Source organism: Barbus barbus (assembly GCF_936440315.1).
Source record: "Barbus barbus genome assembly, chromosome: 10".
In the NCBI taxonomy this organism is placed as follows: domain Eukaryota; kingdom Metazoa; phylum Chordata; class Actinopteri; order Cypriniformes; family Cyprinidae; genus Barbus; species Barbus barbus.
Genome location: NC_136738.1, coordinates 27,729,962 through 27,743,205, shown reverse-complemented (window position 1 = coordinate 27,743,205; position 13,244 = coordinate 27,729,962). Strand labels below are relative to the sequence as shown.

At 37.6% G+C, this 13,244-nt stretch overlaps 2 protein-coding genes across 2 annotated transcripts in view; both read left to right on the top strand.

The window, feature by feature from the left end:
- The first annotated feature begins 3,508 nt into the window (after window positions 1-3,508).
- neurod1 (neuronal differentiation 1) lies at window positions 3,509-6,530 on the top strand. The gene is made up of 2 exons (XM_079426783.1): window positions 3,509-3,664; window positions 4,489-6,530. The coding sequence occupies exon 2, from the start codon at window positions 4,498-4,500 to the stop codon at window positions 5,542-5,544; it is 1,047 nt and encodes a 348-aa protein (XP_079282909.1). The 5' UTR covers window positions 3,509-3,664; window positions 4,489-4,497; the 3' UTR covers window positions 5,545-6,530.
- Window positions 6,531-8,370: 1,840 nt separating this feature from the next.
- The window catches only part of cerkl (CERK like autophagy regulator), a 56,131-nt gene continuing 51,257 nt past the window's right edge, over window positions 8,371-13,244 (top strand). The window contains exon 1 of the mRNA XM_079426552.1: window positions 8,371-8,874. Coding sequence (XP_079282678.1) covers window positions 8,544-8,874 — 331 coding nt within the window. The 5' untranslated portion in view covers window positions 8,371-8,543. The remainder of the gene's footprint in view (window positions 8,875-13,244) is intronic.

The window sequence follows — 13,244 nt, the reverse complement described above, 5'->3', positions numbered from 1 at the left end:
GAGATCTTTGTTTGCACAAGGAGTCTGACAACGCCAGTACTTCGCACAGAGATCTGATCTCGTCATCATCCAGTCTGTCTGGAATGACATGAAGAAACAGAACAAACTGAGACAGACTAAATCCAGAAGAACTGTAGCAATGTCTCCAAGATGCTTCAAGAAACCTACCTGCAAATCTCCCTGAAAAACTATGTGCAAGTGTACCGAGATGCTTTAAACCCAAAGGATGGTCACACCAAATGTTGATTTATTTAATATAAGTTAATTGATAAGGAAAATCTATTTATGACATTATTCTTGACAGCATTCTCATTTTACAACATTTTTACACAAGTGCCTAAAACGTTTAACAGCACTTCTTGGAGAATATTGAAGATGTTTTATATATATAGCCTATATATATTTTATGAATTATTGTATGAAATATTCTATTCTGATTTAATATTCAGACATTTTGAAAAAGAGAATACGCTGTAGGAAATGATTTTTCGAACTTGTAAATAAAAATAAAAATAAATAAAATCATTAAATTACGTTTTACAAGAAAATACTATTTCAGTTTATTTACATTTTTCACATTTATTCAATGTATTACTTGTCTTTTTTAGTGTAGTTTCTCCATTTAACCAGAAGATGGCGCTCGTGACAATGATTAGACACTTCCGATCTCATACACAGGGTTCCTGTGAAATAAGGGTTTAAGTCAATAAACCAGCATATTAAACGTAAAATGCGTTGGCTTATAAGCATTTTAAATAATATAATATATTTACAGTGCAATTTAAATAAAAATTTAATAAGGTGAAAACCAATTGAGCTGTTTATTTATTTTATGCTAATTTAATGCACTGGGAATTAATTTCCTTAAATGCTCTGATATAAACAGAATCAAAATTATTTCTAATTCGTAGAACTCTGGTGCAAAAACATTGTTTTATATAGGGGCTATTATACACACTCACTTTAACCTACAACATTAATAGGCATTATTACATTAGAATGCCACACAGATCATTATTTCAAGATGAATAGCATATATTTATGTTATCATAGGCTTACATGATACAGGCTAGGCCTACTGATGTTTTCATTAGGCTATACAACATTAACGACTTGTTAAAGGAAATGATTTTACCCATGTTAGCCGTTTGTTTTCTTGTGTGTGAATTGAAACGCTGTTGAAGCGAGCCCGAGAGGCCGCACTGGCCCCATATGCAGCAGGTGGCCTTACCTGCAACCCAAACGAGCCCTTGAACTAGAGAAACACTGAATCCACAGAGCTGCACAGATGGGTCACCAGCCAAAACGAGTGCCTCTGCATGATTTATTACGCCAGAATACCACAGAACTAATCAGCGGACAAACTAATTAATACAAATCTGCATTTTTGCATAAGTAATTAGAGCAACTCGCAATGAAATAAGAGATAGGGATTTATTCAGTTGGGAGAGCCATTCAAGCAGAGAGAGATTTGGTTTAGATCCACTGATCCACAGTCGGAGGAGAGGCCTGTTGGTTTAAGCAGAGGGCGTTAAAGGTCAAATAATTAATAAATATCATTGGCTTGACCTCGTATTGTGCTTTCTGTGTCGAGAGCGGAAGCTTACAGGAAGCAACCTACTTCTGTTCCTTTTGTATCGGTACTTAACATGTGTGTGAACTAGAACTAGTCTATCAATTAGCTACGATATTTTATGAAGTCGATCCCTCAAAGTCATTGAATAATGCCTAAAATAGGCTATATATAAATATAACCGCAGATACATTATTTTATATAGGCTTATCCATTTAAGCAATAATCTCAATTTTAGGTTTTTATTTAGCTATTCACCTCAGCATTAAGCGAGAGAAAATATCAGTCTGTGCAAAGCAATGTAATATGACATCATACAGAGTCTATATATTTATATTCTTGTAATTTGTAATAGCAGATAAAATAAAGAGTGTCAATATGTGGGATGCTGAAGAAACGAGGAATGCATAAGTCCACTGAGTTGCTGTCAGTGGTGCTGAAATCACTCTCCTCACATCTCTTGGTTTGCATGGCAACAGCGCCATATACAGACGGCTTCCTTTCGGACCTTTGACCGGCACAAACTTGTCGATTTTTATGAGAAAGATTAGCAGCACTCAGAGCCCATGAGTGTTCGTGGACACTTCACGGTTACCTGGTTATCAAATGTCTGCGGTAGGCCATTAACAGATGTCAGGAGATATAAGCACAGATAAGCAAACAATGGAAATGAAATATTTTCCACGCATGAACAAACAGCATGGGAGGAGACGAGATACTCGACTCAAGATTTGGAGAGAAGAAAAATAATTGCATTGCCTCAACGAAACAAATGTAAAACCTGCATAAAAATCTTTAATATGCTTCTCATGAAGTTGATAAATTCAAAGCCGAGCAAGCTTAAATTATAGCAAAAATATAAAATATTTTAAAGGCAATGCTCTCAAAACTACTAAATGCACGATTAATTGAGACATGATTAGATCATGCACCCACCTTTACAATGAAAAGGGTTCTGTTACTTGTCAGGTGTCATATAAATAATGTAAATAATTCCAGGGAAGAAATAGTCTACTATTTCCTCAAAGCACAAACTCTCCACGTGCGTTTAAATGCTACTGTCTATAGTTACTCCCTCATTTATGTTCTCGCCTTTTCAACGGTCATCACGTTGGTCTATCTTTTTTTAGGGGGGTTGGAGGGGCAATGATATTAAATTGAATAGAAAACAGCAGATTTCGGACGTTGGATCAGGTTAGTGAGCCGTGAAACAGGCTTTTTGTCAGGACGCGTGTGACTCGCGTGCCCACCGACCAGCGCTGAAAAGAGGGGTCTCGAGCCAGACTTTGCAATCACTGTTTACAATCAATATCAAGAGATATTTGTGAAAGATTAGCAACAAATCCACCCCAACAAACCACAAAATTCTCAAAAATCATATAGGCTGTAATTCAGCATAAAATTAGATTTATTTAGGCTATTTATTTTTTAAATAGGCTAGGCCTAATTAGTCAAGTCAAATAATAATAAGTACGAATAGTAATGAAAATATAACAATATCCTACTAATAATTATAATCGAATTTAAATGTTATATAATTTAGGCGTATTTAGGCTATAGACAGGACCTATTTAATTAGTGACAAAACCTACTGAGTGATTATGAGCTAATTTATGGACACGCATAAGGAATTGTCCGCATTAAGACAACGGGATGTAGCCAAGCCGGTCGTGATTGAATGTGTCCCACGCTTGAAAGGGTTAATCCATCCTGCGGGTACAAACAGGTCCGCGGAGTCTCTAACTGGCGACAGATGGCCACTTTCTTTCGGCCACAAAGGGACGGAATACGGAGCTCTGGCGAATACAAATGGAAGAGATCACGTGACGCTTGAGGCAGTTTTCCTGACGTAGCCGGCCATATGGCGCGTGCCGGGGGAAGGGGCGGGGCCAGATGCCAATCACGGGCGCAGGGTGGGACTGTAGAGGCAGCCACAGACAGACATCCACTCGCATCTTCCAGCATCAGCAGCACCGCTATATAACCAGAGCATCCCATCGGCGCAGCCACATTAGGCTTCAATCCGCAGGACTTCCCACACCACCACGAGGGGCATGAAACTATCATAACAAGACATTCAACAAATCCTAGGTATGTCATGTTTCTCTCTTTAATAAATCTGTCTATATTTCACATATTTATTTTGAACTATTTCGCATTCAGATCATTCTTATGATGATGAAAACGTTGTGGTAAACTCATCTGAACAGACGTTTAATTTATAAGCATATACTTCGTAAAACCCACAAATCAACCGCAAAAATTGAAAACGTAAATTTATTGTTACGTTAGATAGTGAAGAAGTGCTAACGTGCAATGACACGTTAATTGCGCGTTTCAATTTAATTGCTGATAAAAAAAAAAAAAGTATTTCATTCTGTTAACATAATGAAAACCTTTTTTGCAATGCAATTATACCCGACGAATTTTCATGTAAAGGGACTAATAAATACTTTTTTACAATCTTAATGTCTAAACCTCTGATATGCTGTTGCTACAACACTTGATTTTAGGAAAAAACAAGTTAAAAACAAGTTATATCTTGCTTTTGAGGGCTATACCAATTGCTTATGAGAATTCAGACTAATTTATTCCAAATCTAACCAGAAATTAGATTTTGTTTCTGAATACCTATAAAATAAAAAGACCTGTATAGATTCCTTATCAAATTCATTCATGCTTTATTTCAAAATGAACAACAAGGACTCTATCTGATTAGGAAACACTGATGATGTTACATAATAAAGCTGCATAAAGTAAGCAGCTATGATTCATCCACAGGTCATGTGTTGTTGCATTTTGGACGTGCAGCGTAGCGCATTTAATTTCTTAAGGGTTGCATGGCTCTCATTTGAAAGATAATACAGAAAATGTGATTGAATGGACGTTTAAAGGCTTTATTTATCACTTTACAGAGTTCAAACATGACGAAGTCTTACACCGAGGAAAGCATGATGCTGGAGTCTCAAACCAGCTCGAACTGGACCGACAAGTGTCACAGCAGCTCCCAAGACGAGCGAGACGTGGAGAACACCAGCGTGCCCATGCATAAGGATATGGAGGACGACGAAGTGGGACTCAACCGACTCGAAGATGAGGATGACGAGGAGGAAGAGGAGGAGGAAGAAGACGGCGATGACACCAAGCCGAAAAGACGGGGACCCAAGAAGAAGAAGATGACCAAGGCGCGTGTGCAGAGGTTCAAAATGAGGCGCATGAAGGCGAACGCCCGGGAGAGGAACCGCATGCACGGCCTTAACGACGCGCTCGAGAGCCTGCGCAAAGTTGTGCCGTGCTACTCCAAAACGCAAAAGCTCTCCAAGATCGAAACGCTCCGACTGGCCAAGAACTACATTTGGGCGCTTTCGGAAACCCTGAGGTCGGGCAAGAGCCCGGATCTGATGTCTTTCGTGCAGGCCCTGTGCAAGGGCTTGTCCCAGCCCACGACCAATTTGGTAGCAGGATGCCTCCAACTGAACCCCAGAACTTTTCTCCCCGAGCAGAGCCAAGAGATGCCCCCTCATATGCAAACAGCAAGTGCTTCCTTTTCCGCTCTTCCCTACTCCTACCAGACTCCCGGTCTTCCCAGCCCTCCGTACGGTACAATGGACAGCTCTCACATCTTTCACGTCAAGCCGCACGCGTACGGGAGCGCACTGGAGCCGTTCTTTGACACCGCGCTCACAGACTGCACCAGTCCCGCGTTTGACGGACCCCTTAGCCCGCCTTTGAGCGTCAATGGGAACTTTTCCTTCAAACACGAGCATTCGTCGGAATTCGAGAAGAACTACGCCTTCACCATGCACTATCAGGCGGCGGGCTTGGCCGGCGCGCAGGGACACGCGTCTCTTTACGCGGGCTCCACGCAGCGCTGTGATGTACCCATGGAGAACATTATGTCGTACGAAGGGCACTCGCATCACGAGCGGGTCATGAACGCCCAGCTGAACGCGATATTTCACGACTCGTGATTCTAACGGACATTTGTGAGACTGCTCGTCACGGTATTCTGTTATGGCTGATGCAAAAAGAGCAACAACATTATATGCTTAATCTTATGTACGTATTTATTGTTGTTACTGCCTTTAGGAGAAGAGAGAATTCGTTTATTCTCGTTCACCTTATGTATTGTATTCTATAGCGCTTCTACGTTGCGGTCACACACAGGTGGGAACAGGCGTGACCTTCTTCAGAATGTGTTAATTATCCATGCTACAAAATCACAAGCAATAATTTGGAATCTATGCAATTTTTAATCCAATACTGGGCCAATTATAGAAATTAATAGAGATTGATATATTTTTCAACCTATTACATTTTACTACTTATCTATCCCATACTGAATTATTTTGTTGTGATTTTGTATAGAATTGTTAATTTTTATAAAGTCAGATCCCTGCATCATTCCATGCAACCCCTCATGTTAATGTTTTATAAAACTGATTTATCTCTTGTTTATACAGTACTCAATCTAGTTATAACCAGCAGGCAAGTGCTTAAAAATCTGTAATGTTGCCTTAGCAATGAATTACTGTAAAATCATGCAGAGTTGCACAATTCCCATCCTCTGAATCCCGTTTAATGTTACGTTCAATCAGTGATCATTTGTGGAATTGCGAATTGCTTGAGTGCTGGGGGGTGGGGGGGAAATTCGGTGTTAGAGTCTCAGTGTTGTACATAAAAGCTTGACTATCACCTTTTAAATTCACCCTGTGTAAAAGCTGATCGAGAGGCCTGTCTTTCTAAGATGGAAAATAAATAATGGACTGAATTAGTCTGCTCTAACTATTCGGGTATTTTCGACTGGAAATTTTAATTGGTTGCGAAGAAGGAACAAACAATGAAGATGCAACCAAAAAAGAGGTTGATTTCAAAGTGATTCTAGTTTTGAGACTGTTGTATGTGTGTATCAGTTCATGATGGAGGTTTAAGAAATAAAACAAATGGTTTTGAACTGAGCATTATTACAGTCATTTATGTAATGCACTCCCAGCCCTTCAGAATATGTTTTACCTGCATACATAATGATTTTAATTTTCTTTAAAACACATACTTGCTCTAATCTGATTATTCAGATAGAAACACAGATGAACAAAAATGATTCATGTTAGTCTCAAAATCTAGGCTACAGTATCAAAGGTTTGGTGTGATGAATAGTTTAGATGGTTGGCTAAATTTTGAAACTATTAATATTAAATCTCAAGGTCATGTGAATTTATACCCTTGAATATTATTAAACACATATTTTTAGTCTGTCCTAAAGGATATTCATTGTTAGAAGGCTTTAACTAACCTTAAGCTGCTGCTTTAGTGCGCAATAAGAGTGTTTCTTACCTGAACGCATTGCCTACAGCTAAAATAAATATTAAATCAGCACAGAGGAGCCCAACGCAGAGCCACGATATAAATGCACCCCATAAAGTCTGAAATTATCCAGGTGTATTTAAAACCATACAGGGGTAACAAAACAAAAAAAAATCTAAAAATAACATGACATGCAGCATCACGAAATGTCGGTGAATTACTTAACCTCAAAAAATATTTGAAAAAAAATTCATCTCTAAAAAATATTTGGAATTTCTAAATACACTATATCACCAAATACCTCTCGAGGAAAAAACTCACATCACACATCAGCGTAAATGAATTCGTCCTCGCCTATGTTAGTCCTCGATTCGTTTATAATCCACAACTGTTCATGCCACGCCTGCAAACAAATCTTCTTAAAATGAATCGGATATTTGTGTTTTATTGAAGTGCAGAAAAGCCTTTGTTCATAATTAAATTAAGTTAAAGTTATCACACACGCAAAATATAGATTATAATGAAGATAAATAGATAATGATGTAAAAGAGAGTTATTGAAATGCCCCAGCATATCTTAGAAGCGTACGAAGATAAATTGAATATATTTCAATTTATATATTTGTATATATATAAACAAAATAAAAAAAACTTGTAAAATCCTTTTCGCTGAGTGCAAGATTTTTTGGAGGCTAGATGGGAGAAATACAAGACATCACGACTACATTACTACATTGTCCTTTAGAAATGCGTTTAATTTATACGACTTCATTGAGACTGTTGACAAAACATTTATAAAATCATTTGGCATATAAAAAGGGGACCATCCACTGGGAGTAAAGTGCTTAGTCCCAGAAGCTTTGGTCACATTCAGGAACTGTCCAAGGTGCTGTGTGAGGAAGACTTTTTTACACCTGTTCACCTCGTACTAGGGCTAATAGTTAAGCACACCAAATAAACCAGGCATGCAGTCATTAGAATAAGAAAACACATTCAGTCGTCCAAGTCTGAGGCAACCTATTTGTTAACATACACAAAAAATAAAATCCATAGAAATACTGTCGCATAGGGTAAGTGCCATCACTGTTAAACAAAATTAAAATATTTTTGTTAACTCCTGTTCTATTTTAAGACGTTTATTATTTAACTAACTATAGTGTCTATAGTAGGCCTACTTTTAAAATCAATAATAGCCTAATTGCATTAAAATTAATTCAATAGTGACTTTTTTGCAATTAAATTCTATAGCGAAATCATATCAGCTAAGCAGGCCAGTGCTTTACTAGTAGTAGCCTACTACTAACTAGTAGCCTTTTTTTACATTTCTAGTTGGTTTTCCAATCTTTTTTTTTTTCAATTTCACTAGCTCTAGCACTTTAACCTTTCATTAAACATGAAAAGTCTCCAAGTAACATAAAATGGATAGTTTAAATGTTAAAACGGCTTGTCGCAGTTGTTCCACATTGGCACACAAATGAAATGATTATTTGAAATAGTAATAACAGACTAAATGCGAGTGGGGGCAGCGCGCGTGCTCGGCTAAGAAAGCCCAGCGGGCGCGCGCGCTCTAGAGGTGCATGGAGACGAGAAGCTTCCTCAAGAGCCTAGCGACCGAGAGCTGGTAAATTAATACACAAAGGCGAGTTTGCCCCGTAAGCATTGTCGTTATGTTTGAATCCCCGTGTAAATCAATAAATGTGCTCAACGCGTGGTCGGAGAGTCAGGAAGAGTTGCGCGAGGCGCAACCGGTGTCTCCTCGCGGGACGAGAAAGCGAGTCAAGGCAAAAAAGAAAAAGCGAAAACAGCAAAACGAGAAACGCTCCGTCTCGGCCCCTCAGTTATGCACGGATGACGCCGATAAGGGCCGAACAGAAAAGAAATACAGACCGGACGAACCTATTGTGAGAGGAATCTTCCAAATCGGGAAGAAGAGCCACGACGTGGTTCTCACGGAGACGCGGGTAACATGGACGCCCATTCAGCCCGAGACCCCTACAGGTGAGCAGCGCCCGCCGTTTCCATGGTGATCGCATGCTACTCCTGTTTACTTTCAGAATGTTAGAACAAATAATTTCATTCGAAATCTTAGAATGAATCATTGCATTTGAGTCACTATTTCTTATTTTGGTTACTAGGCCTATAAATATGTCTTGTAGTAATACAAAGAGAAAAGCTCTTACTGAGATTTATTAAGACAGAGACTTTATTAGAATTAATCGCTTTTGAATTTAGAATCATTGGGTCTCTTTCTCTCACATACTTTGGTTATGTTTATAGGCCTCCCTTATGAAAATTAACCATGGTTTTATTACAAATAAAAGAAAAAAACAACAAAACAAAAAAACTATAGTTAAACCATACTAACCACAAATTAACCATGGTTTTGCTACATTAACCATAGTTTAACAATTTGTAGTAAAACTGTGGTTATACAAAGGGTAATCAATACAGCCCCAAAAACATGGTAACAACACTTTTACTACAATAAAACCTTGGTTAATTTTCATAAGGACTAACACATGCTGCACACATAGAACTACAATTACCACACAAACTCTAGACTCACACATAAAAAGTTGCATTTTCAGAAATATAGGCCTATACATCCTTCTACCACAGCACAGCTTTCTTAAACACCTGTCTCTATGAAGTTTGCAAAACAAAGGGACATCATCCACAGTGCCATTGCTTCAATGACACATGCTGATCTAAGAAAAGATTGCAGATATATGTTGCCAATGAGATTCACTTATATTTAGAGCTAAACAAAAAGATTAACTTGACATTTTATGCATTTGGCAGACACAAATCTAAAACGACTTGCATTGCAACAAAGGCATACATTTTATTAGATTATGCATTCCTTGGGAATTGAACTCGTGATCTTAGTGTTGCTAGGCTCTACTTTTTGAGGGGTTGTTTACAAGACTCTGTTGTCTTCAAAAAACAGAAATATTTTTATGCGTTTTGGTTTCAAAGTGCACGTTTTTGAAAACGATACCATTATCATTTCAGTGTAAACTATGAAAACGTGAATTGGTGAAAACGGTGACTTCATGCATATGCATATTATGCGTTCAGTATAGGGGCGTAATGTTTCTTTAGTAAAAGACATCGCCAACTAGCCTGGCATGCATAATCCAGCATTTTTAGTCGTTTTCCTGGATCCATGTGAATTAATAAAGCCCCCTTGTTGCAACATTAAAAAGGTCCAAAAAGATCCCTTTTACATGCTTTTTAATAAAAATACACTTCTTTGTCGTTTATTTTCACAAAAAGTGTGCTGCTCCATTAATATTCAATACAATATGTTGATCGCTGTAAACATTAGAATCAGAAGTAAGCAAACTGTGGGCGGCCTTTAGCTGCATTGTACCCTACTGTAGTAATTACACAAACAAAAGAGGGCTACAATAATATAACAATCCAAATATATAGGGGGGGAAAAGGGGGTAATCTTAGTCCTGCCAGAAACTCATGTGTAACAGCTGTGTTGGTAATGGACTCCGGCTGACTGTTATGACCACCTAAAGTAGGGCATCTGTCAGTCTTGTGGACTGTTAGTAAATGTCCAAGTAAATGATACTCAAAACTATCTGCATCAGTACACTAAGATAACCATATGACTTTAGGAGGATTTGATTTCATTCAATATTAGTGAAACTCTAAGCCATGTAGTTTTTCACTTTAGGTTTTATTTAAGGAATCCACCCACATTTTTAGTAACTAGAAATATATGCAAACGTGTCCGAGGGGGCCTTTATATGGAAAATGCAGCAGCATCAAATATAAACGTGCATAAATATGAATATAAGACCACCTTTGCTGTCGTCTTTGAGGCATTCATTAAAAAAGCTCTTAAAGAGTGGATTCTTGATTTACGCTGCTTGATTGATCAGGGAACAAAACCGAATGGGGAAAATGAAACAATTTTGAAACACGCCCAGCAGTTTGAAGCTGAGGCATGTACTTCCTGTCTTTGGCTGTTGTTTTGTGCAGGCACTTCAAAGCGTGAATGCTGCCGAGTGCAAGAGAGACTTTCAGTCAGCGTAAGCTTTATAGACAGTACTTTTCATCTGTGATCCAAGCTAATGTTATTAAGCCAGAGCTCTCATTACACAGAAAGCATTCATCTAATAACCCCCTATGGCCTTTACCAAATGTTCTCTCGAAAATGCCAAAAAATGACAGCGAGATCCTGATATGCTGGGGTTCTCTATTTGACGCTCATGTGCTTTTTTTCTGCCGAAGGATAACAGATTAGAATATTGCCCCTGATCCCTCACTACAGACAGCTGAGAGAGATTGAAGGACATTAACCAGCAGACAAACACAATATCAAATTACATGATTGCAATGTGGCATTTCAGTGCTTGTTTCTATGACAACACTGTGTGTTGGATTTCAGTGATGATGTGATACCTCTGTTTACATCTCCCGTTGCTTAATTTCTGATTATGCGTTTTATTTGCAATGTCACATGCTTTAGACCAGTGGTTTTCAAACCTGTCCTGCAAGCACCCCTGCCCTGCACATTTTGTATGTCTCCCTTATCAGACACACCTGATTCAACTCATTAGCTCATTAGTAGAGACTGCAAGACCTGAATTGTGTGTGTCTGACAAGGGAGACATACAAAATGTGCAGAGGAGGGGTGCTTGCAGGACAGGTTTGAAAACCACTGCTTTAGACCTACAAAACAGAAACAGCTGTTATTGAATTCACTTCTTAACATTTAGAGTCCATCTGAGATTTTTCTTAGATTTTTTTCTTTTAAATGAGCATTCTTCTTTGATTAGGTTCAGTAATTTCACTTTAATGCATTGGTCTCAAACTCAATTCCTGGAGGGCCACAGCTCTGCACAGTTTAGCTCCAACCAGCTCCAAATCACACCTGCTTGGAAGTTTCTAGTAATCCTGAAGACCTTGATTAGCTGGATCAGGTGTGTTTGATTAGGGTTGGAGCTAAACTGTGCAGAGCTGTGGCCCTCCAGGAATTGAGTTTGAGACCAATGCTTTAATGACAAAGAAAATGTTATTAATCGTTAAATGCCTTATTTTCAAAAATTATCCAGTGTTATTTTCATGGGAGCCTGATAAAAGTACTCATTTAAAAAAAGAATCTTCTTAGAGGACTTAGAGGTTTTTGCAACTGAAATCTTAAATCTTACACACAATAAAAAATTGGTTCTTCAGTGGCTCTTTGTGGTAGTTTAAACAGTTGGTGCTATATAGAATTTAAATTGGTTCCCCTATGATTACGAGCCAAAGAACCACTAGCAGTGCTATATAGCACCTCAACTACCACAAAGAGCCGCTGAAGAACCAATTTTTTATTGTGTGTAAGATTTAAGATTTCAGTTGCAAAAACCTCTAAGTCCTCTAAGAAGATTCTTCTTTAGAAGTAGATTTACTAAGACGTATTTTTATAAGGCTCCTATGAAAATTGCTTTTATTATATATATATATATATATATATATATATATATATATATATATATATATATAAAATTAAAACAAAACATATATAATATTTTATACTTATTAAATAATATTGCGAAGATTTATCATGCTTTAAAATAAATAATCTCTATTTTATTATATATTATAATAAAGTAAGAGAAATATTCAATTAGAAAAAAGTTATTTTAAATTATAATAATATTTCAGAATATTACTGTTTGTATTTACTATAATAAACACCCAATAAATAATTATTCCAAACGTCTGATCAGAGGTGTGTGTGTGTATATATATATATATATATATATTTATAAAACTTATATATTTTATATACGTATTTGTAATAAGTATTTTGAAGCCATATGATAGCTTTGTTTGATAAAAAACTGAAATGTAGTTGTTAGTCACTTACATTCTTGCCCACCATTGTAACTTTTACTCAAAATATGAGGTTTGTCCTTTAATACTTTTGTGACACTTTTTTGTCTTTTGTCAGAAGAAAGTCATATGGGTTTGGAATGTCATGAGTAAATGATGACAGAAGTTTAATTTTTGGGTGAACTATCCCTTCAAGACACCGCTAGCCACGGAGCTGACAAGAGGACAAACCGTAAATAATATATAGAGTTTCTTTTTTTAGAGGCCAGCAGTATTTCTACTGTATGTTTTAAAATTAGAATGAAGAATTCTCTCATGGCATCACCTACAGCCAATCCAGCGTAAACAACATGCCAGTTAGCTCACCTTTTAGAAATGAAAGTAGAGCTGGGTGAATTGGCCTCATATTCAGCCACAACCACAGAAGTGCGCGGGAGACTAGGATTGTTTGCCAAAGGGATCTGGGTTTGACTTTTTGAACCCTGAATTTGCTTAGCATTGGCCTTGGCTTTACTTCAGTTTGTCTT

Coding starts and splice junctions, on each gene's coding strand:
- neurod1 (XM_079426783.1), top strand. CDS start 4,498: ATGACGAAGTCTTACACCGAGGAAAGCATGATGCTGGAGTCTCAAACC.